Source organism: Palaemon carinicauda, unplaced genomic scaffold (assembly GCF_036898095.1).
Source record: "Palaemon carinicauda isolate YSFRI2023 unplaced genomic scaffold, ASM3689809v2 scaffold80, whole genome shotgun sequence".
NCBI classification, from domain to species: domain Eukaryota; kingdom Metazoa; phylum Arthropoda; class Malacostraca; order Decapoda; family Palaemonidae; genus Palaemon; species Palaemon carinicauda.
The window spans coordinates 346897-373492 of NW_027172094.1; the positions used below are offsets into that span (position 1 = coordinate 346897).

The 26596-nt window shown below is 38.3% G+C and overlaps 1 protein-coding gene across 1 annotated transcript in view; it reads left to right on the plus strand.

The window, feature by feature from the left end:
• The window catches only part of ABCB7 (ATP binding cassette subfamily B member 7), a gene marked incomplete at its 3' end in the record, with an annotated part of 154638 nt that extends 130025 nt beyond the window's left edge, over positions 1-24613 (plus strand). The window contains exons 5-10 of the mRNA XM_068369682.1: positions 535-711; positions 15937-16111; positions 19344-19501; positions 22735-22898; positions 23073-23202; positions 24327-24613. Of these exons, the coding sequence (XP_068225783.1) occupies positions 535-711; positions 15937-16111; positions 19344-19501; positions 22735-22898; positions 23073-23202; positions 24327-24613 (1091 nt within the window). The remainder of the gene's footprint in view (positions 1-534; positions 712-15936; positions 16112-19343; positions 19502-22734; positions 22899-23072; positions 23203-24326) is intronic.
• Between the last annotated feature and the right edge of the window lie 1983 nt (positions 24614-26596).

Sequence of the window (26596 nt, forward strand, 5' to 3'; positions counted from 1 at the left end):
TGAATAAATAGGTAAATATGGTGTCACTACTCTGCGGATTTTCACCTATCGCGGCCGCGTCTCGAACCTATTTACCGCGATAAATGAGGGTTCACTTTAGCTGTTTTGACGAGAGGAAGAACAGTAAAGATGATTTTTAAAAGGAAGATCAATTGTTTGAGAGTGCTTTCATGATAGACAACTCTAACCCAAGACAATGAAGGGCCATAGAACTGAGGCTATTGTGCTTTCCAATACTGTACTGGAAAACATTGGTTTAATTTTAGAATATTCTCCTAGAAGAAATGCTTACCAGAGCAATTCAATGCCGTGAATATTGACGAGGCTTGTAAAGAAATAATTTGCTAACTTTTCTCTCGTCTTGAATAAAAGATAAAGTCATTTGATGTTCTATTAATAGGTTAGGAAAATATAGGACTAGTATATTTTTTTTCATATCGGCATCTGAACCTTCTCTATATTCAGTCCAATGCTGTATTTAGTTTTGGAAATATTGAAGTGTAGATTTTATGTAATAGAAATATTCTTTTACAGGCATACGAGTGTGGGCCAGAGTTTGCTGCTGTAACTCTTGGATCTATTGCAGCATACACTGCATTTACCCTTAGCATCACTCAGTGGCGAACTAGGTTCAGAGTAGATATGAATAAAGCTGAAAATGAAGCAGGAAATCGGGCTGTTGATTCTCTCATTAATTATGAAACCGTTAAGGTTAGTACAGTATATCATATTTTAAGATATGGTCTTCTAACTCTCCTTTTTTATGTTGTTGATTTAATTTTTGTATGAGTATTAATATAGATAAACTCTAAATCACTTGTGATAGGCAATACCTTATTGCAGGTTCAAGTTATTACAACCCATTAATCAGATTTCTATATCTGCCATGAAACAGCTGACTAGTTATATCATTAAAAATATCAAAGCAAACTTTGCCTCTCCAACTGGTCTGTAAACCTCATTCTGTTGTGTGACTATGTTGAGCAAACAAGGCTGGTCTTTGGTCAGGTACATTTACACATTGCTGCTTTGTGCCAGTCTTCTTAATCTTAAGTTTTGTCACAATGTAATCCTCATCATTTCAGTGAATCATTCCAGAGTTAATTTGCTATTCTTTTTCCAAAGAAAGGGATTTCACTATATAGCCTAAAGTAAGAGAATTTTAATTCTCAGTATGATACCTTCTTTTCCCCCTAGTAATAACCCAAGTCAGTGGCACTGGGTAGTGGAGCCAGTTGGCCATGGATATTAATTTCTCTATTATGATTAACTATTATGTATATGAACCTTCCCTGATATTCATAATGTTTCCTTCTCTAAAGCTCAGTTTATTGACATTTACCCATAAAATTTAAGAAAAAACTTCCCATTGTCTTTCCTTTCAATAGACACATGCCTCTAGTAAAGTAATGAGACACACTAACGGTTAATGAAAAGAAGTGAAGCTCCAGGGCCTTTGTTATTACAGTTTCTCTGTTGACATCTGTTCAGCATGACACACTTTTTTTCATATTGTGATAAGTTTAAGTACATTGTAACTTTTGTCTTCCTCATGATTTATTAGCAATTACTACACAGGGATAATTCTGTGGTTTAAGTTACCATTGTGAGATGTGCAATTGCCTCACTGTTCCTCACGGGAACAGTTCATTTCCAGTTTGAGTACTAATTAAACCTGCTTTTAGTTCGGGGGAAACCCATAGAAGACTAAGCTAGTTGCTTATGGCGGGGAGGATGACCAATGTACCTTTTTTTAATACGCACTTAACCAGTTTCAAAGCTCTTAACTTATTTAGCCACCTTTATTTTATCTCAGAAGGCCAGTGAGTCTTTGTTAATAGATAGTAATAAAGATCTTACCAGCTTGGCTGCTAACCCTAACTTGACTTTCTAAGTTGGGTGTAATGGTTATAGTATTCCATTCAGTAAGGGGTCTGAATGTTAATGTGGCTTATAAAGTCTACATTCTGTGGCAGAGCCTTAAATTATTTCATTACTTTAGATACTTATGTTGCTAAACCTTTGCATTCCCACATTCCTTGTTGCTATTTTAAGCAACTAGACTCCGAGGCAGATGACCGAGTTGGTAGTTTAGATGCTTATATCCCTCCACTCGCTAATGTAAGTGCTCTTAACGGGGGTGACTCGACCCCATTAAAACATTTTTTATTTCTATACTCACCTGATGCTCATATTGCTCCTTCTCCAGAAGCACTGTTTAATCTACACTTATTCATAAAATGTTTAAAGTTTTTCATTTTCCTTTGCTTCAATAAATACATGCCCTTAACAAAGGAATGGAACATTCTAGCAGTAAGTGGTAATAAGCCCAAGGCTTCCACATCTAATTGGCCACAATCACACATTCTCCCAATTGTTTACATACTGTGCATCAAGATATCTTTCCTTGTTTTAGCTAGCAGTTATTGCCTGGAATGTGCATGGAAATTATTTCTGGGCAATAATGATCTGTACTCCTTTGTGTATCGTGTCAGGGACAACATTTCAATTTAGATAATTGTTGTGAGTTGAGTTTCATTCTTGGTACCACTCATGGAAAAGTGTTTCAATTGTTACTGATCAAATTAACAGCTCTGTTAGTTCAGGGGAAAAGCTGGCAAAGATTATTATTATTATTATTATTTGCTAAGCTACAACCCTAGTTGGAAAAGCAGGATGCCATAAGCCCAGGAGCCCCAACAGGGAAAATAGCCCAGTGAGGAAAGGAAACAAAAAAAAATTAAATATTTTAAGAACAGTAACAGCATTACAATAAATATTTCCTACTTAAAACTATAAAAACTTTAACAAAGCAAGAGGAAGAGAAATTAGAGAATAGTTTGCCCGAGTGTACCCTCAAGCAAGAAAACTCTAACCTAAGACAGTGGAAGACCATGGTACAGAGGTTATGGCACTATCCAAGATTAGAGAACAATGGTTTGATTTTGGAGTGTCCTTCTCGTAGAAGAGCTGCTTACCATAGCTAAAGAGTCTCTTCTACCCTTACCAAGAGGAAAGTAGCCATTGAACAATTAGTATGCAGTAGTTAACCCCTTGGGTGAAGAAGAATTGTTTGGTAATCTCAGTGTTGCCAGGTGTATGAGGACAGAGAAGAATCTGTAAAGAATAGGCCAGACAATTCGGTGTATGTGTATGCAAAGGGAAAGAACCGTAACCAGAGAGAAGGATCCAATGTAGTACTGTCTGGCCAGTCAAAGGACCCCGTAACTCTCTAGCTGTAGTATCTCAACGGGATGCTGATGCCCTGGCCAACCTACTATCTAGAAAATTGTAGCAGGGATGACAACAATAATGATGCAATGTTATGTTCAGCTGTTATACACAAAATATATTATGTAAAATCTACTTAAATGATTGTTGCGATCAGCTATTTCACACTGTAGATTATGTAAAATCCAGAGTACATTATAGTAATTTCATTACAATCAAAATGAAATACAATCTTGTTTAGCAGGCTTCAAGGGAAAATTCCAAATTTAGTTGATAAACAATCACAAAAATATCAATGAAAATCATTATAAAGAAAACAGAAAGGTATCTTCTTAACAGGTATCAAAGTTCATAAATAAATGCTAACCTATGCATCTTTTTGTCCTGGGGTTATCATCATTTTTAAGGACATGACAAAATGATTCATTAATTGCAAAGATGGACTTCAGTGGGACTTTCGGTTTGTGTGATTGAACTTTATAACGACACACAAGACATACATAACAAAACTGAGCCACATTCTGCCAAACATCATGCCAATGAGAATGTCTGATGTAACTAAAATCTTACTCACTCTAAAATGATCAGTCATAGGTTGTTCACAAGCGAGACTGAGAACATCAACATTATGATTTTCAGGGAAAACAACCGGTACAAAAGTATGGTCAGACTTTTAATCTATAATTAACTTTGAACGAGACTCAGGGTTACAGAATTCATTGAATGAAAAAAACTTATTTCTAACACATGAGTAGAATAAGACAAATCATTATTAATCTGAGTAAACAAAATTGCCCCTGACAAATTAACATCATCATTAGAAGAGAGACATCATTACAAACTAGGGCATTAGAAGACAAGTTATTAGAACTCTCAATAAGTAACTTGTCTTCGTAAGACAGGTTATTAGAACAGTCAGAAGACAGGACATCACGAACCAAAGTGTCTTCACGTGACAGTTTGGTGGTACAGTTGACAGTAGAAACATTATCAGGAACTAACATCATTATCAGACATGGTAAAACAGTCATCAGTTGAACAAGTATCATGAACTAACGTATCTTTACGAGCTCAGTCAGTAGAACAATCATTAGTGGATGCAGCTATTCAAACCAATGAATCTTCACGAGGCAAGTCGGTAGAACAAAAAACAATGGAGACATTATCACAAACTAACACATCATTATTAGACGTGCAGATAGAACTCTGTCTGCTGATGAATCAAGGCACTCAAAAAAAATAGAGCAGACAAATCAGGACTGAGAACCTCCAACTCCTGATCAAGAACTGGTTCTTTAACCATCTTTGGTCAGACATCAACTTTTTCATCTACCAAGTCATTGCCAAGCAAAAATTGAACACCATTGATAGGCAACTCGGAAACCACACTAACAACAACATGACCTGATATCCAGTCACAATGAAGAGCCATACGATGCAAGGGAACACTAAAATAGCCACCACCAACCTTACGTATGGGAGCATACTCCCAAATAAACGGATGCTCAGTCACAGGGACAACTTCCCTCAAATAAGTGATTGGACACAACCAGTATCACACATGATACAAACTGAGTGCAGTGAACCACCATCAACATTAACAAAACCCTTAGCAGTATATGACTGGAAAACCTTATCAACAGGTGTGGAACAAACACTGGAATTAATAGTCTTCTTGTAAAAAACATGGTCATCTACAGTGTTATCCTCTACTGGTAGCACTTTATAGCGAGGCTTTGGTAGAGTTACAAGAGCCAAAGTTTTAGCTTCTTCTTTCCTTTTCAATTTGACACATAGATACTGTGTGACCTGATTTCTTACAATAATTGCACTTTAGAGAACTGCTACTAATACAATTGCTATTCAAACTGCTGCTTTGAGGCTTGACATGTGAATCACAACTAAAGCTTTGATCTACAACATCTTTATTAGTATGGTTATCTGTGTCCCTATAATCTTTTGATCTATGAAATTCTTTATCATTAGACCTCGACTCCTTATGAGCCAGTACACAATCATCAGCACATACAGCTGTTTTAAGAAGGGTAGATAACTTTCTCTTATGGGACATTTCGCCACGGCCGTTTAGCTGCATACCATTTAGCCGGAGACCAGTCTCGCCGCATATATACTGATTTTTTGAGTGAGAAAGAGAGAGATATGTTTGTGTTTTTGGCAAAGCTAATGATTCTACCATTTCCCTAAAAGAGCTACTTCAGAAGTCATTTTTATTTGTATAGCACTAGCCTCAGGACCCAGACTCGGTTAGCTTTCGTAATGCTGAATCCAGGTCTCCTGTTTTTGACCAAAAAGGAAAAGCCTGTTTAGATGCGGTATCCTCTTTATACCACAGGTTTACGATCTAGGAATGGTAACCTCTGTCCAGTGTCTACCCCGCAATGCGATTATATCTGCAGAGATCTACGTCTCTGTTTCAAAATACTCAAACCAACAAGTCCCTTGCTACTGGGGCTATCTGTATTCTAATGACTTCCCTTATTAAAACCTACAATGTGAGAAATATTGCTGCCTCATTAGCAATTTTCATTTGCAGATATACAATTTCAGGACATCCAGAGGTCTAGCTATAAGGTGTTTATAACACTACATGAAACAAATTCAAGCAGTCCAAATGCTTGCATGACATTCTGCACTTATGAGGGGAAATACAGTAGAAGAGGTTGCCCATCAACGAGGTCCCTTAACCCTTCTACCCCCAATGGAGGTACTGGTACGTTTCACAAAACTCATCCCTTAACCCCCATGGACGTACCGTTACGTCCTTGCAAAAAACTGTTATTTGCATTTTTTGCATATTTTCTATAACTTTATGAGAAACTTCAGGCATTTTCCAAAATATTGAGACCAACAACCTGACCTCTCTATGACGAAAATTAAGGCTGTCAGCGCAATCTAAAAAAAAAAATATTGCAAAACATGCTTGAAAAAGAAAAACGCCTGGGGGTAAAGGGTTGGAAAGTTCCTAATAGCTTGGGGGTAAAAGGGTTTAACAGAGGCCATAGGACAGGCATCAAACTCCTCCCCAAAGGATTTTTTCTTTAAAAGTGTCTTACATGTCAATTTTTCTTCTCCCATATGTGCATGAATTGGATGATTTTTTGGTTTCTGATGAAATGTCCTCTACGGTAAAAGTGTCTACTCTAATGTTATTCTGGTATTAGCCCTTAAGTAGTATTGGAATCCCTGTTCTAACCTTTTACAGAAAAGTCCTATGGGGATCACACAGCACCTCCACAAAAATAGGGTTTCCCTTCATCAAACTTCCTTTTCTGGGCTCCGAGCTGTGCCGCCCAGTGAAATGCTCCTAAAGCACCATTTCTAAGGAATATAACTGCTATATATTACCAGAGAAAAATTTGCATAGGAATGCCTGGTTGAACCCAGCTCGCTCACCTATATAAGGTGTCGGTATAATATGCTGGGGCGTGATAATTCACAACCAGAGGTCTCGCACTATTTAGATATCTCCTCTTCAAAATCCCCGCCACAGCGAGGTGCCGATCAACACTACTACCACTAACCTAACCCACGCCAGTGACGGCACTCTTTTATAGCACATCTTCTATGAACATTTGTATATTTTTCTCTTTGGTTTTTTCGTTCATATCTCATTTCTTTTCGCCGATGGCGGATTCCCTGGTCCCCATATCTAAGTTAAGTGCCAAGTCTATGAGTTTTGAGCTTTTGGGGGTAGCATTGCCATTAATTTTAATTTTATTCGAGGTTTTATTTTTTCCTCTTGTCGGACCGCTTGCGGCTCCCTTGCTGGCTTGCTACCGCCTTCGCTCGTTCTTAACGTATTGCAATTGGTCTTCCGTACTAATTGTTTTTCGTTTCGAACCTTATTTTGGAGGTTTTTCTCACCGATTACACCTCATCATTGTGCTTTGGATATTATTTTGATGTTTTGATGATATACTACGTATCATAGTTTTGAACTCGGTTGGCAAGCCTGCCTTCGGGCATGGCCTAGTTGGTTTCGCTACCGCATTAAGAGTTTATATTATTATATTATTGATATTATATTGATCTTATTAATAATTATTGCGATTACCATCTAGTTATCGTTTAGTTTGAGTGGGACTCTCGCGGGGCAGTTGTTATTTTATTTGTTTCCTACCGTTCGGCATCTACCCGAGGTAGATGTTATGTTGGTATCCCTGTCCAGCGCAACTCCTCCCGCTCTGGAGGGCTGCCAGCTATTATCCCCTTGCCATTCCCTTGCATCCTTCTCTTACTAATTTCATTTTAAGTTACGCATGCCTATAAACCAGTTCAATGTGTTACATCATTTAACATTATTGTACATTATTTTACACTATTTTATTGCTCATTCCGTTTATGGTCATTCCGTTTTACTTATGTGGTTCCATCAGTCAGGTTGGTACTCCTGTCCTCCCTCATGCCCACGTGATCTCCTCCTGCCCTCTCATTGGTTAGTTCTCGTTGCCTCCTTCCCCCCCCCCATTATCCCCATTCGGGGATTCCTCTCATCTCTCATGTTGCGTGAGCGGTTTGGCATTACGGATCGAGTCCTTCTCGTACCTCAGCCTTGCCACCACCTCCTTCCCCCCTCACACCATCCCTTCCTGGGATACCTTATGACTCACTATAGTTGGTACCGAGGACATCCACCGGGGTTTCAGTCAAGTACATTCATCCTCATGCCTTGTCGTAGCCTTTTTTCCCGACGCTCTGATTGGCCATCGGTCGGCTGGGGGAACTTGGTTGTGTATTGGTTATGTTTCGTTATGTACTGTATTATTTTAGTTTCTACTATAATGTAGAAATTTTTGTTCGTGGGGTATCACGGAGGAGCGGATATTTGTTGTTATATTATTTATTGTCGGTGTTCATTTGGGTTCTTATGGCTGGCGGAGAGTCATTGAACTCCTTCCTCCCTTCCCTTTTGACTCCCCCTACCCTGGTAGGCATGTTACAACCCCGGGGTCTCTCATAGTTGTCTCCCCGGAGCCAACAGGTAGCATGTTATTATAACATGCTATTATAACATTTTTATCCTATACTTCCCCAGTAACAACGGGATAGTATATCTCCTACTATGACAATATTATTTCATTGAATGATCATATCTAATTACGGAATTGTTTAACAGGGAACATGTTATTATAAGGTAGCATGTTATTATAAACCCTTTTTTATTTTATACCTCCCTGGTAATGACGGGATGGTATATTCCTCGCTATGACAATATTATTTAATTGATAATCTCAACTTATTACGGAATTGTTTCAACAATGTCAGTTAATTTTTGATATTTTTTCCCCGGTTACTATACCGGTCCGAAATTTTGTTCATAGCCTTTTGTCCCGATTTCATATCGGTCTATTTTAAGAATCCGGAACACCCGGATCTTTTTAGGTTATTAACCTATTATGGGATACTCATGTACCTGTATTTTATTCTATACTTCCCAAGTAGCGACGGGATAGTGTATTTCAAGCTATGACAATATTATTTCATTGATAACCTTATCTTATTACGGAATTGTTTTAACAATGTCAGTTTATTTATAAGTTTTTCCCCGGTTACTAAACCGGTCCTAGAGTTGTTCATAGCCTTTTGTCCCGGTTTCATATCGGTCTACTTTAAGAATCCGGAACACCCGGATCCTTTTAGGTTACTAACCTATTATGGGATACTCATGTATCTTTATTTTATTCTATACTTCCCAAGTAGCAACGGGATAGTATATTTCTCGCTATAACAATATTTTTTCATTGATAATCTTAACTTATTACGGAATTGTTTTAACAAAGTCAGTTAATTTATGATAAGTTTTTCCCCGGTTACTGTACCGGTCCGAAATTTTTTTCATAGCCTTTTGTCCTGGTTTCATATTGGTCTAATTTAAGAATTCGGAGCATCCGGATCTCTTTAGGTTACTGACCTGCTATGGGATACTTATGTATCTTTATGTTATTCTATACTTCCCCAGTACCGACGGGATAGTATATTTCTCGTTATGACAATATTATTTCATTGATAATCTTCACCTTTTATGGAATTATTTTAACAATGTCAGTTAATTTATGAAAAGTTTTCTCCCCGGTTACTATACTGGTCCGAAATTTTGTTCATAGCCTTTTGTCCCGGTTTCATACCGGTCTATTTTAAAAAATTCGGAACACCCGGATCTTTTTGGGTTACTGCCCTACTATGGGACACTCTGTAGGTGCCCCTGTCGTTACTATCTATAATTTTAACTTCGGATATAATCTTTTGGGATTTTCATTTTATTTCCTTTGTGATTGATCGATTTAAACATTTATTCTCGATCTATTTATTTTACATTCCCAACGGAGTTACCTTGTTCATTAGTAACGATATACCCTCTTTCGGAGCTCGCAGTCTTCCATGACTTCTACCTTGGCGACTCTTTAGATCTGGGTTGGCGGGTTCGCCTGGAGTGTCAGGGCAAAGAGACCCTGTGTCTCTTCCTTTTAGGGGTTTTCAAGGAAGCACGTGGCTGATGTCAGGCCACGTCCTGTTGTCCCTAAAGTTAAAGCTACCCGCCAGCCCCTATCAAAGACTCACAGGTCTTCCAAATCACAAACCAGTTAAGACTTCTCTTGGGTCGAGAGCGAAGCCCGGCCTGAAACCTACGACCCCGGAGGCTCCCTTCGATCCGGCAGTCCTTTCAAGATTGATGCAATGGCCTCTCGCGGCATGGTTGGTTTCGACCTAACCTCTCATTAGAAGGGGCCAGCGTCCGATCCCATGTATGAGGTAGAAATTCATTTCTACTTTGAACACGATATTGTGTTGATGTGTTTCCATATTTATGTATGTATGTGCGTGTGTACGTATATATACGTATGTATATGTATGTATGTGTATATATATTATATTGCAATGGGTTCCCTTGTTAGCACCCTCACTGAGAGAGTGCTAAACCAGATAGCCTCGTACAGGGTCTCATTCGTTATGGGCTACCTCAACAGCACTATATATCATCCCGGATGCCTCTAAGCTCCCGGAATTCGTCGAAAGCAATCCGTGGAAGGCGGCCTTGCACTCTCCCTTCAAAGATGGTATGTTAACCATCGAAGGGTTTGGCACCCGGACTGTAGAAGATTTTGAATTCTACCCGCCGGGTCTACAGTTCCCTCTCTCGGGTTTCGCATGCCTTACCGAGGAGACACTCGTAAGGTTTGACAAGGTCCCCAAAGAAACCGAAATGTACCCGAAGGGGCAGGCTCAGTCCACCTGGGTCCGGCCCTTAAACAAGTGGGAGTGTGTTAACACTACGTTAACACCTCACAAGAGCCCGTACACGATGTTTTTAGTGGAGGAGTAAACCCCTACTCCGTGTGTCACTAAGATAGTGGACCTTGCTCAGCAGGCAATAAACGAGGACAAGCCGTTACCGCAACTGAAGCAACGGATCCGACTTCCCTCCTGTCCCCGGGGGATCACGATTGCTGGACTAACGCCCCGGCGACCTTCACATCGGGTAAATTAAGCGCTGACTGTGCTTCCATTCAGTTCAGTGAGTGTATATATCACCTACGGGCCGACCAAGGGAAAGGCCTGTGCCAACAAGAAGTGTTGGCTGTAATACTCTACGAACGAACGAACGAACGTTCAGTGAGTGGCTACCCAGTCTTCCGGAATCCCTGATATGCCTCGAGTTCGAAGCCTGTATGCGCCTGAGTAGACATATCAACTCGGCTACAATGGTAGAAAAGACCTCTTTAATGTATGAAGAAGAACCACCTTTTAAGGTCTTGACGAAGTCATTACTTCAAACCTTACTGTCTGATTCCTACGACTTCTTTGCGGCCAGACGTCGTTGCTGTAGGCATGTCTTGTCTGAGGCCACTATCAGACATGAGCCTAACAAGCTCATTAAAGCCCCAGTCTGGGGCCCTGACTTATTCCCTGAGGATTTAGTCAACAAAGTCGTCAGCGGAGCTGCTAGAGTCAATCAGAGCCTCAAGGTTCGATGGGCTTAGTCCCCAAGCACAAGTTCGAACCGGCCAGCAACCAATCTCGAGGTAGAAAGAGTCTGAGATCTTTCCATTCCTTCCAAACCGGCAGTCCCAACAGGTGGTTCAAACCATCCCGGTGGCACAAGGGAGTCAACCTTTCACTTCGAAGGGTCAACCCCAACAGCAATACGTGCTGGTTCCTCAGTCCCAAGTAGCAACTACCTCCTATGCTACTTCCCCAGCCCTTAAGCCCACCTTTGAAACTCAGGGTGCTTTCCAGGGTTACCAGCGCGCCAGAGGCGCTAGCTCGAGAGGGACTTTTCGCAACAGCTACTCTCGAGGCCGAGGAGGTAAATCCGCAGCAAATCATTGGGAGTTCTCAGGTAGGGGGAAGACTTTACATCTTTCGGAACCGTTGAACGTTCAACATTTGGTCTTTCAGCATAATTTCCAAAGGTCTGGGGTGGAGTTGGATAGAAAGGCCCCCTCCACCAACCAGTTTTCATCAACATCCAACGGAAGAGCTAGTCTTATATGAAAACGATCTATTGCAAAAGGAAGCAATAAAGGAAGTAAATCGCTTGTAATTTCAGGATCACTTGTTCAGCGGGCCAAAGAAAGACTCAGAATAGCGAAGAGTAATCCTGGACCTGTCGCTTCTGAATTCTTACATTCAATGCGACAAGTTTCACATGCTGACCATCTCTCAGGTGCGGACCTTGCTTCTCTGTGGGGCCGTCACCTCCTCTATGGATCTTGCAGACGCTTGCTATCATGTTCCGAAAGCAAGGCATTTTCGTCCGTTTCTAGGCTTCAACTAGGCAAAACTGCCTCACAGCAACTACAGAGTGATAATCTCTTACAACAGTTTTGGTTCCAAATCAACTTCGAGAAATCTCGTTTGGTCCCGAAGACAAGTTTCAATGGCTAGGATTCAATGGGTTCTATGCTCCCACACTCTGTGTCTCCCAACAGCCAAGAGGAACGATATAGCAAAACACAAAACGTTTTCTCAAAGACAAATTGTCTTCCAGGAGAAATCAAGAGAGAATCCTAGGTGCCCTCCAGTTTGCCTCAGTAACAGATATACTACTGAAGGCCAGACTGAAAGATATAAGCCGAGTATGGTGCTCCAGGAAAACGAGTAATATCGAGACAAAGGGCTCGACTCCAACCAATTCTGAAGAAAAGACTTCAACCATGGACAAAGGTCAAAATCTGGCAAATCCGTTTCCTTACAATATCCACCCCCAAGCTGGTCATTCACACAGACGCCTCCTTAACATTCTGGGGGGGATACTCTCAGTACAAGAAAGCCCAGGGACTATGGTCGACAATATTTCGCCAACTTCATATCAATGTTTTAGAGGCCATGGCGGTATCTTTGACCTTAGGCAACCGGCTCCAGCCAAAAACCAACATATCAGGTTTCTTCTAGATAGATAGTGGCGGACGCACTTTCGAGGACAACTCCGCTGGATTCGGAGTGGTCACTAGACCCAAAGTCCTTCAGTTGGATTATTTCTCAGGTTCTGGATCTCCAGATAGATCTGTTTGCAACAGAGTCCAACTACAAACTAGAGCGCTACGTAGCCCCCAGCCCGGATCCTCGGGCTTACGCCACAGACGCAATATCATTAGTCTGGAACACTTGGGAGAGAATTTACCTATTCCCACCAATAAATCTGTCGATGAAAGTGTTAGACAAGCTCAGGATTTTCAAAGGCCAAGTTGCTCTAGTAGCCCCCATCTGGCCCAAGAACAACGGGTTTCCCCTTCTGGTGGAACTGGGTCTCCACCTCGACAGATCCCCAATCCAATACTAACATAAGCAGTACAACTCGCAGTGTGTTAGCTTCCTCAAATTCAGAATGCCCTAACTTTATGGACTTTATGAAAATTGCAGCTCAAGAGGTGCAGATATTGATCCTCAAATACACTATTTTTAGAATCAGATAAGGGGGAATCCACCCTTCGACAGTATGATTCGGCTGTTATGAAACTTGCCAGTTTTTAAGGGACTCAAAGGTTGAGACGATGACTATGAATCTGACAGTAACCTTCTTCAGAACTTTTTGAATCAGGCTTAGCGACTTGTACTATTACCACAAATTAAGTCAGCCTGGAAGGTTTTACAATTAGTTTTAATATTTCCCTTACAGATTCATACTTCTCATCCATCCCGAGAACCTGCGCCAGATTGAAACCATCAACTCACCCTAGCTCAGTTTCCTGGTTTCTTAATGACGTACTTAAGTTGGCTTCAGACACTCTTAACGAGACTTGTCATTATATTCCATTGGTTAGGAAATCCTTGTTCTTAATGAACCTGACTTCTGGCGCCAGAATATCAGAACTTTCAGCCTTGTCTAGAGATCCAGGTCATATTGAATTTCTCTCGTCAGGGGAAGTACTCCTTTCCCCTGACAAAAGATTTTTAGCGAAAATGAGGACCCCCAGGACAGACGGTTTCCCTGGAAGATTGTCCCACTTCCGCAGGACCCATCTTTATGTCCAGTAAACACTCTGGAAGCCTACTTAAACATATCTCCCATTCAGTCCTCAGGGCCCTTACCCATTAGAGAAGGTGAAGAACCATCATCCTGAAAGGACTCGGACAACAGATTCTGTATATCATTAACGGGCTACCTAGAACCATTTCCACATCACTCCCTCACGTCCATGATATATGAGCTGTAGCTACCTCAGTTAATTACTATGAACTTCACTGGACTTACTAAATATACAGGCTGGAAGTCTCCAACAGTATTTAAACGCCACTGCTTAAAACCTCTGGAAGCCTTATATTTGCTACAGTGGCAGCAGGGAATGTGATTCCTCCTGAACATAGTGAACCTTAATCAACTATGTCTTGCTATCCTCTTACCTGTTATTTTGGATTTTATTTTACTTCCTCAGGTATTGTTCCAAGATTTGGGACCATTTCTCTTGTACAATTTCACTGGGTGGCACAGCTTGGAGCCCAGAAAAGGGATTTTGATGAAGGAAAAATCTATTTCTGGGCGAGAGACCTGTGCCGCCCAGTGAACCCTCCCTTGACTTCCCTCCCAACATGGGCCCCAAACCTTGGGTGCTATGAGGAGTGACGTCACTGGCGTGGGTTAGGTTAGTGGTAGTAGTGTTGATCGGCACCTCGCTGTGGCGGGGATTTTGAAGAGTAGATATCTAAATAGTGCGAGACCTCTGGTTGTGAATTATCACGCCCCAGTATATTATACTGACACCTTATATAGGTGAGCGAGCTGGGTTCAACCTGGCATTCCTATGCAAATTTTTCTCTGGTAATATATAGCAGTTATATTCTTAGAAATGGTGCTTTAGCAGCATTTCACTGGGCGGCACAGGTCTCTCGCCCAGAAATAGATTTTTCCTTCGTCAAAATCCCTTATTTAAGGAGTTTAAATAATAATTTATTAGATATCTATAAATATCTTGAATTTTAAAGATTTCAGTGACCTCAAATAACTTCATCTACAGAAATTAAAAGGGAACAATCAGTAGTTATAATTATACTTTAGAAATTTCTTTTATGTTTGGTATCATCTTTTGATACCTTCTTGAGTGGGTTGGGTAATGGTTTAGGGACAGATATTAAAATTTGAGAATATGATCTCTTTAAAACAGGGTTTAGACCACCTTACACTCAAATTTTTATGGGATAGGTAGGTTTGATTAATTTTCTATCAAATATTAATAAAGATATTAGATTGAAGAAGAGGCAGAAATGGGAAGAAATTGTTCAGTGGCCACTTTCCTCTTGGTAAGGGTAGAAAAGACTCTTCAGCTATGGCAAGCAGCTCTTCTAGGAGAAGGACACTCCAAAATGAAACCATTGTTCTCTAGTCTTGGGTAGTACCATAACCTCTGTACCATTGTCTTCCACTGCCTTGGGTTAGAGATCTCTTGCTTGAGGGTACACTCGAGCACACACTGTTATCTGATTTGTCTTCCTCTTGTTTTGTTGAAATTTTTGTATTTTTATAGGAGATATTTATTTTAACGTTGTTACTGTTCTTAAGATATTTAATTTCCTTTTTTCGTTTCCTCACTGGGCTATTTTCCCTGTTGGAGCCCCTGGGCTTGTAGCATCCTGCTTTTCCAACTAGAGTTGTAGTTTGGCAGGTAATAGTAATAATACACAATCAAATAAGCTTAGATCAGTTAACATATGAACAGAGCAATATGGGACAGAGTGCAACCAACAAAAGAAAGCTTAGAGATATATAAAACAGAAATATCTGACTATGAAGACGAATGACTACGTGGTGTAATTAATTTCAAGAATGAATATTCCAGATCTGCAGTTAAACCTTCATAATGGAGTATTGGTTGTGCTGAGAAGCCTTATGAATAAAATTCTCAAGCTCTTTATGTTTGTCATTTTTCACATATCTTATTTTCCAAGATGGAATTAATGTATGCAGATTATCTATTTTTTCTGTTTCTGCTTAGGAAGGCTCGTTAATGATAGATGGTAACACAGAGGGTAGAGGGTTCCCAAGTGTCAGGAATACTCATCCAAAAGAGTTTGCCCAAACCCTGGAAATGAGTTTAACATGTGTAAATAACTACTTTTATAATGCTCATGTCTAAATAATAAGTTTATATATCTAAATTACAGAAATGTTTTTTTTTTCTAATTTTCAAGCTAGAATTATGATCCTTTCTTGAGCTTGATCGTCATATTAATATGTATAATAATTTCCAGTATTTCAACAATGAAAATTATGAAGCTGAACAGTATGACAAGTTTCTGAAAAAATATGAGAAAGCATCTCTGAAGACAGCAACATCTCTTGCTCTTCTAAACTGGGGTCAAGGGGCTATATTTAGTGTTGGACTTGCTGCAATAATGGTATTGGCCACTAAAGAAATTGTAGCAGGTAAGATTTTGTTTTCTGCATTTATGTTTATTTACCAAAAAAAAATTTATCTTAAGGATAATTGTGGTTTCCTAGTTGTGACATTTTTTTTCACATATACAAACCTGTTAATATTATATTTGTTTTAGTTTGTAAATGCATTGCAACAGTAAGTTGTTGTTCTTAGATAAATAAAAACCATTGTCGTTTAATAGGATTGTGATTTGAGCTTGGCTGTTGACATTTATAACAGTGACGGTAGTTGCTGGCAGCTGGGGGTGAAACCCCCCTCACCCCCACCCTAGCCAGCACTCGGAGAGTACGTGTACACTTGACGCTGCCAAGTAGCTATTTTAACCTTTTCTTTTTCTTTAATTCCATGCACTTGGGATATTTTGGAAGAAGAAAGATTTTTCAGTTTCCCAATAACGTTTTGATAGCATTCCTGTTTGCTGTTCATTCCTGGGTTTGTGTGGCCATGTGACAACTTTGTCATTGTAACTAGAGAAGATGGCTTTCATTGGACATCGTCACACACCATCACAGGAAGGAGTGTCAGCTGCTGCCAATCTGAATGGGAGAAGCGTTTCCCATCTTCTTGTCATCATATTTCCATATCTGGAAATGCACTAGAAATTATATCCTTGCAAGGCTTTTATTGGGATCTCTTTACTTGTGGGAGTGTCATTGCCATCTAAAATAGATGCTACACTAAAGGGAGAACTTCAAATTACTCTTTCACTTCTGTCATACCTTTGTCTTATCACACACTGCTGGTCAGAAGGAAAGGGCTCTGACCCTCTTTTACGCTTTATACTTGTTAATGGTTTTCGAGAGCACCTTCTTCTTTTTATTAGAAATTTTATTGGTAGTAGAACATTCTAAACTCGTATAGAAAATGTTTGTCTGAATCTTAAAACGTAGACTGTTGTGTACCTTAGGGGAGTGTTTTAAGCGGCACTCTCTTTGCATCGGCAATTAATGTCGTAGTTGCTCAAATGTCACGGGGCATAAAGTAGCCTTTACGTGGATGACTCCAATGTACTTCTCATCAAACAATCTTTATCAATTACAAATAATTCTACACAACTCCTATAGAAAAATGATAGTTTGAACTATGTTTGCTGGTTTTAGACTGCATAAAATACTCAAACAATAATGTGTGATAAGATTATCAGATCTACCCTTGCTTTCAGGAAGAACTAGTCAATAGCAAGTGCAACCTTTACATCCCAATTTATGGGAGTATATCCACAAGTCTTTAGATACCTTTTCACTGGAACTTGTGGTAGCTGCTTAGCAGGTTGTGTAGCTTATCTAGCTCCTTACGGGACAAAAAGCATCTTGTCTAAGACAGCAGTCGTTAAGTTAATCTAGGAAAAGAGGTGGAATGTCTGGTCCTTTTCCTCCTTTCCTTCCCCTCACTAGGGGCGTAGTGCTCATACCATTATTTGCCCGATTGGATATTGATGCGGATAAGCTCCCATACCAAGCAACTATTTTATACTATAAAAGTCAGACATAGGAGTAACTCCCCCATATTCCCCCTCTTAAAGAGAGAATGCCTCGATAAAGTCATTTGGCTTCAACTCAGAATATCATTTCCGTGTTGAAGCCTTGTGACGGGCAAGATGGCTCTCGAAATGAGGAACAATTTTTTCTTCAATTAAACTCTAAATTTCTCTCATGTTTTTATTGCTTATTACTTCTCCCCTCTTCATATTTCATCAACAGTCTACAATTGCTATCCAACCTCTCTTTGCCCTTTCTCCATCTAGACTTTTAGGAAGGGATACCATTGCTGCAATTGGAGCTTATTTCAAAACCAAATTGTGGGAGTTTTTTTTTATGATAATTGGCAACAGCATTTGGGTAGCTTAAATGGAAATAAGTTGAAGGAAATATGGAGTGTCATATCTCCTGGGAGCTTTAACATGATATCCCGAAAGTGGGAGACATTTGTTTCGGCTGCGCATTGGTCACACTTGTTTCACTTACAAGTTTTTGATGACTGTGCAACATCAGCCATATTGTGATGATTGTTTGGTAGGCTACCCCTGCCGGTGAGCCATTTGTTGACCGAATACCCCAATCTTGGATGTTATAGAAATAGATATCTGTTTGAGGCTTGAGGTAGGGATGGCAGACTCGTCCTTGCCAAGATTCTTGATCAGAATGTGTCCTACAATACTAGCGGCATTTTTGTATTTATATCAGAAGCCTGAAAGCTATTTAACTTTTCTACTGACCTTTTTGCTTTTAGGATTTTAAATTGAATTTCCTTGTATAATTTATTCATAACAAATGATATTGACATCAATGACCTTTGATGTCAGGATGCCAGGAAACCCAAAATCAGTCAACCAGTCAATCATGTCATTGGCCCTGACATGTGACACGAAAAGAATTAGGATCCAGCAAAATCATTCCGGAAGAATTAACACAAACACGTTTCAAAACCAGTCATCATAATCCCAGATTAGAGTAAAGCTTGTGTAAGAAATTCTCAGTTATTTAAAACGGAGTGAGTGCCAAACCGTCCAAATGCTACATGATCGTCAAATAAGCTAAAGGGTTACCCAAGCCACACTAATTGCTATACAGTGCCATATACTGTATTTAGCAATAGTATACTGGGGGAGGGGTGAGGCAGTTGGAGTTGAAGAAAGTAGTAACTTTAAATTTTCAATGATAGATGTTGACTTAAGTGAGCTTCGGGGAGGAAGTAAAATGGGTCTCAGGTGAGCTTCATTGGAATAAAACCTCCCTGGAAAAGATAACTGTTATTCCTCAAGAAGTAATATTTTCAGATACTACAGATTGCAATTATTGAAGTTATTTCTTTATAGCTGCTTGAGCTGATTACCTGGAAACTTAAACAGTTTTAAAGAAGATAAAAAAACATAATTTGCCAATTTGGTGTTATTAGCTTACAGTCAAGAGGTTCATTGTCTTTGATTAACTCCTCGTAAAGAAAGCTTTAACGCTAATTTATCTCGATGATGTGGGTGGAATTATTTGGTAAACAAGAACTGAGGTTAAAGGATCAGAGGATAGGTATATACAGCAGTACATTAGATGATGAAGGAACACTTATTCCAGTCCTGGAAACAGTTGTTGAAAGTCTGTGGAAAATATTGTGAACAGGTTAGCCAATGTGATTGGTTTATTGCCAACCATGAATTGTGCTTATTATGATGACTGATATTTGCTTGTTGTAAAACAAATACTTAAAGAGTTCTTTTTCTAACAGGTAATTTAAGTGTTGGGGACCTTGTTATGGTGAATGGTCTCTTGTTTCAGCTGTCTTTGCCCCTGAATTTCCTAGGATCGGTATATCGGGAAGTACGTCAAGCTCTGATCGACATGCAGACAATGTTCTCTCTGATGAAAGAACCTCTCACTATTATGGTAAGTGTTGATAGATGGTTGATTTAGTCAAGATTATAAGGATGAAAAAAAATAATGAATTTTAACCTGGCATGATTGTTGATTAAAGTGGTTGAAAGAATCTCTCTCTCTCTCTCTCTCTCTCTCTCTCTCTCTCTCTCTCTCTCTCTCTCTCTCTCTGTGTGTGTGTGTGTGTGTGTGTGTATTTATGAATAATATTAAGAAAACATCCGAGCCAGTACCAAAAGTAACAGTAGAAGTGAAAAAAGCATGAAAAGCATCAACACACTTAATAGCCTAACAGTTGACTTAATAATGGAGGAGATTTCTTTGTAGTAAAATTCACTGAACTTTATACAAAATGTTGGAGGACAACTTTATCATTATATTAATTTACAAAAAAGGGAGACACAAAAGTCCTGAAAAATTACTGCCCAATAAGTTTACACTTAAGTAATATAGGAGATATTTACAAAGATCATATTAGGCCAAATAGAAAAACAGCTAAACTAATCAACAAAGAGAGCATGCAGGCTTTAGAAGTAGGTATTCAACAACTGACCATATCTATGTAGTTAACCAGATAATGGAAAAATTAACAGAGTATGGCAAACCACTATGTATGGCATTTATAGACTATGAGGAAGCTTTTGATGCTGTCAAAACTTTGGCAGTAATGAAAGCCCTTCAAAGATATGGAATAGATTAATCTTATTTTGGAACGCTTCAAGATATCTATACAAGAAGTACACCAATCCTAAAACTTTATATAGTGAGAAAATTTTGATTGAGGAAGGAGTTAGACAAGGAGACCCCATCTCTCCTAAACTATTCACAGTATACCTATAGTCCATTTCTTTTATTGATGCAGATTTGCACCGACTCGCAGCGGTGCCCTTTTAACTCGGAAAAGTTTCCTGATCGCTGATTGGTTAGAATTATCTCGTCCAACCAATCAGCGATCAGGAAACTTTTCCGAGCTAAAAGGGCACCGCTGCGAGTCGGTGCAAATCTGCATCGATAAAAGAAATGGACTATAGAAGAAGTTTTAAAGAAAGTAGATTGGGAAAATGTAGGAATTAATGTTAATAGGGAATACCTTAACAACTTGAGATTTGCAGATGACATTGTTATGTTTAGGTGATCGTGGGAGGAATTACAAAAGATGATAGGTTTGAATAGAGAAAGCAGAATTGTAGGACTGAAAACAAATATGAGTAAAACAAATATGAGTAAAACAAAGATGATACTCAATGGAAATGCAGAGTAAGAGTTATGGAGGAACCTCTCGATATTGTTAATGAATATACGCACTTAGGCCAGACAGTAAATATTTCCCCAGGACATGAAATCATCATTAAAAGAAGGATAAGCATGGGATGGTGAACATTAGGTAAACAAAATAAGATTATGAAATGTAAATTTCCACTTTCTCTAAAAATAAAAGTATTTTATCAGATGATCTTACCAGTTTTTAACTTATGGATCAGAAACCTAGGGCCTTACTAAATCCTTAGAACCTAAGCTAGTTACAACTCAAATAGTTATGGAAAGAATAATGAGGGGAATAACACTAAGAGACAGAAAAAGAGCAACATGCATATAAAAGCAAACTGAAGTAGAGGATATTTGAACAACATATACAAATAGGGACATGGTCAGGACATATACTGAGAATGACAGATACTAAATGGACATTAAGAATAACAGAATAGGTCCCGAGAGATTGCAAAAGAAGCAAGGGAAGGAAGAGAAGACAGTGGATTGACGTACTAAGAAAATTTGCGGCTGTAAACTGGCATAGAAAGAATATCAATAGTTTTCTGTAGTGGGCTAGTAATGTCTGGGGATGGTGATGATATATATATATATATATATATATATATATATATATATATATATATATATATATATATATATATATATATATATATATATATATATATATTATGCATATAATGTATATATATACATACATATAATAATATATATATATATATATATATATATATATATATATATATATATATATATATATATATATATATATATATATACTGTATATATATATATATATATATATATATATATATATATATATATATATATATATATATATATATACTGTATATATATATATATATATATATATATATATATATATATATATATATATATATATATATATATATATATATATTATGCATATAATGTATATATATATGTATATATATAAATATATATACAGTATATATATATATATATATATATATATATATATATATATATATATATATATATATATATATATACATATATATATATATATATATATATATATATATATATATATACATATATATATATATATATATATATATATATATATATATATATATATATATATATATATATATATATATATATATATACATATATATATATATATATATATATATATATATATATATATATATATATATATATATATATATATATATATATATATATATATATATATATATATATATATATATATATATATATATATATATATATATATATATATATATATGTATATTATGCTTATAATGTATATATATATATATATATATATATATATATATATATATATATATACATATATATATATGTATATATATATATATATGCATAATATATATATGTATATATATATATATATATATATATATATATATATATATATATATATATATATATATATATATATATATATATATATATATATATATATATATATGCAGTGTCTTTATCCACTTACCAGATTCTGCTGATTGTGAGACAATTGTCCACTAGAAAATCAAGAAAAGATAGATAAAACTAATGTATTTGTAACATTGATGATTGTACTTCTTTTTGACTAGTTTTTTGTTGCTATCCAACCTTGCTTGTCCACCTTTAATTAGAAATGCAGCCGTGATTATAATAAAGACATTTTTATCTATGGTGCGAACTATGTGCAATTCTTCATATTAGAGTTATGAATGTTTGTAATTGGATATATTTTATTTCAAAACCTATTTACAAATTTGTTTAATATTTTCTAATTTACAATATGTTAGCTTATATGTATTCTCCTATTTTATTAGCATTCTGTGATGGTATAAATTAACTCATGATAATAATGTAATTTTTAATCTTTTGTAACATGTTTATCAATATTATGATTAATTAGAAAAGATGAAAATTTTTAATTTTTTGTTCTTTTTCAGAATTCAACAAATGCGAAAGAACTTATTGTCAGCCCTGAACAGTCATCAATCAGTTTCAACAATGTCTGCTTTGAATATGTTCCCGGAAACACTATTTTGAATAATCTGAATTTTACTGTTCCTGCGGGGAAGAAAATTGCCATTGTTGGTGGATCTGGATCCGGGTGAGTAAAATTAGTCATCCTTTTGGGTAAACTGGAGTATTTTCTGTGAATGGTGATAATGTATACTCTTGATCTCTTTTGTATAACACTTGAACTTGATTGACTTTAGAACTGGTAACTCAAGAAACATTGTGATATCCGGTGGAAATAACTTTCATTCTACCGTTATTTCAGAAAATCAACGATTGTGAGACTCTTGTACAGATTTTATGAACCAAAGAGTGGAAGTGTGACTATTAATGGGCAAGATATAAGTCTCGTTGACCTTGACAGTTTAAGAAAGTCCGTTGCTGTGGTTCCTCAGGTAAGACAATATTTATATGTAAATAAATGATATATATTATAAAACCTTCTTACCTTTGAAGGTTGAGTCCCCTGTTAGGCTGGGAGGAACGTAGAGAGTAGAGGTCCCCTTTTTTGTTTTTGTTTCATTTGTTGATATCGGTTACCCCCAAAATTGGGGGAAGTGCCTTGGTATATGTATGTATGTATGTACCTTTGAAATTGGTACAATAAACTTGAGGTGATGGCTGAGAGGAGAATAGGAGGGGATGTGGATTTATTTGGCAAGACAGTCATCAACTTTATCAGTCAGGGTGTCTTAAGGGATATTGAAAGTTGCTTCAACATCTGAAGAGGCTTTTGAGATAGAATACACTGGTTTGAAGTATGTGTCCAATTAGCACTGTTTTCCACCTGTTTCCATAGTGAATAAGATGCTAGCCTTCCAGCTTTCTCTAGTATGAGCGTAAGGCTAAGTGGTGCCTGTCTTTGCCTCTAGTTTTCAATCCACATGCACAGAAGTTACTCACTCTCCTTTATCAGTTTTACCTTTTTCTTGCTAATTATAGTAGTTTGGATAGGTACTGAACCCTTACAATGCTCTATGAGACGGACTTTGTTCTTTTAAATTGTACCAACTATTGAACAATTCATATTGTATGAACAGGCCACGTTCACCATCTTTTCACCACGATCTAATTTCTTGCCTATAGTAACCTTCGTTTCCATAGAGATTCTTTGCCACTTCTTAGCACTGCCACTATCACCACTTACCTTATGCTTTCCATTAGCCATTATGAATGAGATAATCTTTTTAAAAATACTGTAGAGCTACACAAAACAACAAAACATTATGAACAGCTGGAACACAAATGAATGCACATTACCACTAGCAAACGTAACCAAACTAGTTCAGCGATGCTGCTTGGCATGGTATGTAATCAAACAATGTATTATGCAGAGGGTTCTTGATTCATAATTTGCTCTTGCTGAAGATTGCTGACAAAACTTTAATTATTTTCATTATTACAGGTAGTGTGTTTGTAAATAGGATGATGTACAGTATTGCATTTTGTGTTATTATAACTTTGGTTTATCTTCAGAAATTATCATTTTTATCCCGTTTTATTTTTTCCTCATTCACAGGACTGTGTCCTATTTCACGATACCATAGAACATAACCTACATTATGGAAACTTAAATGCTGACTCAAGAAAGGTTAAAGATGTTGCTGTTTTAGCAGAAATACATAATTCTATTGAGAGCTGGCCAAAAGGATATGAGACTCAAGTAAGTGTGGCGTATATTTTTCTATTTCTTCTACTTATTAACATGTCGAATGTCATGGAGCATTATGCTTTACATAGTATTTTTAGCAACTTGAACAGAATACTAGACATCTACTTCTTGTCCTCATTGTTTGCCTCTTTAAAGTGAGTTTATTACCCAGACTTGAATGGTATCTAGTGTATAAAACTTCAGTAACTGTTATTTGTTCCGTAACCGAAATACAAACCACGCTATTTACAAAGGGTATTACTTTTAGCGTAGCTGAAATGGCGAGCCATTAGAATTTAACGAGGGTGTATTACCCCCGTGCTAGTTAGCGGGGGGGGGGGGGGGGGTAGGGGAGTGGTAGCTAGCTACCCCTCCTCCCCCTCACACACTGGTGAATACCCACTTTCACTTTTGGCTCGGACTGTGACAGACGTCTCTGTCTTGGTCCTCGCTTGGCAGCCATTTTTTGTTTTGTCTTTACTTAATCGCTTACTTTTCATTTACTCAATATATATGTAAACATGTTTTCATGTTTGTATATATATTTGAGTATAGAAATGAGTAAGTTTCCTTTTCAGATTTGTGTGTGTAGTGTACGATATCTACGTGAAGGCCTCGGCAGTTAGGCCACCACGGCGTAATTTTATGGGTGGCGATCGAGTTTGACTTATGTCTTTCTCTCTCTCTCTCTCTCTCTCTTGAGGTCGTTCACCTTTTTACTACGTGTTACTACGGCCTTGTAGCCTAGCTTCCTTTCCGTGTGGGGGGTTGCTACGCCGTACGTTTGTCTCAATTAGTTATGAATCTAATTGTAGTTGTTTTTTGTTTTTCAGCTTGTAGAACGATTCCTTTCGGGGTTTTTGTTCTTTATTTAGTGTTCATTCATTTTTAAATTTCATAATTACATAGTTACATAATTATAATTGTTATAATTCTGTTTTGGTTACAGCTCTCCTTCCGCGAGTGTAAGTGGTTGTGAGGGCACGTGCCTGTTGTGTAATTCTTGTTCCTTTCCCTCGGGATTCCTCTTCGGAGCCTTCCCGGGGGAATGAATGTGTACTAATATTATTTGTTTTATTTTTTTACAGTTACCGATCTAGTTCGTTTCTGTAATATAGCAACGGTGTGAGCTGTCTGGTTGAGTCCTGGGGATTCGGCTGTTGCTGCCTCCCCCCTTGTATTTTCGTCAGGGGCGTGTCTCCTTCTACTGGTAGTACTCCCGTGACGACGGACAGCTCTCCAGTTCATTTTAGAACACTCAGGAGGCTTGCCTCCTTGGGCGGATAACTTTCCTTCCGAGGGAAGTTTTTTCCTGTCCAGGCTTGAGTTTTTCTCCTTTTGGGGGGTTCTTCTCTTGCCTTTTTTTCGTGCGACTATGCTCTTGGTGCTGAGCGGTCGCACCTGCAGTTTCGCTCAAGGGGCTGGGCAACTGCAGGAGCTCCTCTTCGGAGGATTGCTCCTTTTAGGTCACTGGTTGACCAGTCTCTTCCACGAAGTGTTTCTCTTTCATTCGCGAGAGAGTACACTCATAGAGACTCCTCTTCGGAGGTTTCTTCTGTTGCTGTTGCTGTTGCTGTTGGCCTCCCTCGCCGTAAGGCCCACCGTCCGCCTCGTCGTAAGGGCCTCTCATCTCCCTATAAGGGTGCTTGAGGTGCCTTTTTGGATCTCCGTTTGCAGCCTGCAACTCCTTTTCTCGATCTTCCGCCTTGGTGCAGATGGACAGCAGTCTGATCTCGTCTTCCGACGGGCAACGGTCTTCCCGACGGACAACGGTCTTCCCGACGGACAGCGGTCTTCCCGACGGACAGCGGTCTTCCGACGGACATCAGTCTCCCGGCGGACAACGATCCCTTCGGGGCAAAGGGTTGCCCTCACGGGGGTTCTTCCCTTGCGTGTCAGGGTTTCCCTGCGCGCCCTTCTGCTCATCAGCGCTCTCCTGTTCGTCAGCGCTTTCAAGATGATCTTCCCTGCGGTTCCTGTTGGTTCCCGTTACGCGCCCTGTGCGCCCACGTTCGCCCTCGCGATCTAGAACTTCGGTTCAGGTCGGGGTCAAGGACTCTTCTTTGCGCAGGCTTCCACGCGTAGCCTTCTGCTCGTCAGCGATCATCAGCTCGCCAGCGATCATCAGCTCGCCAGCG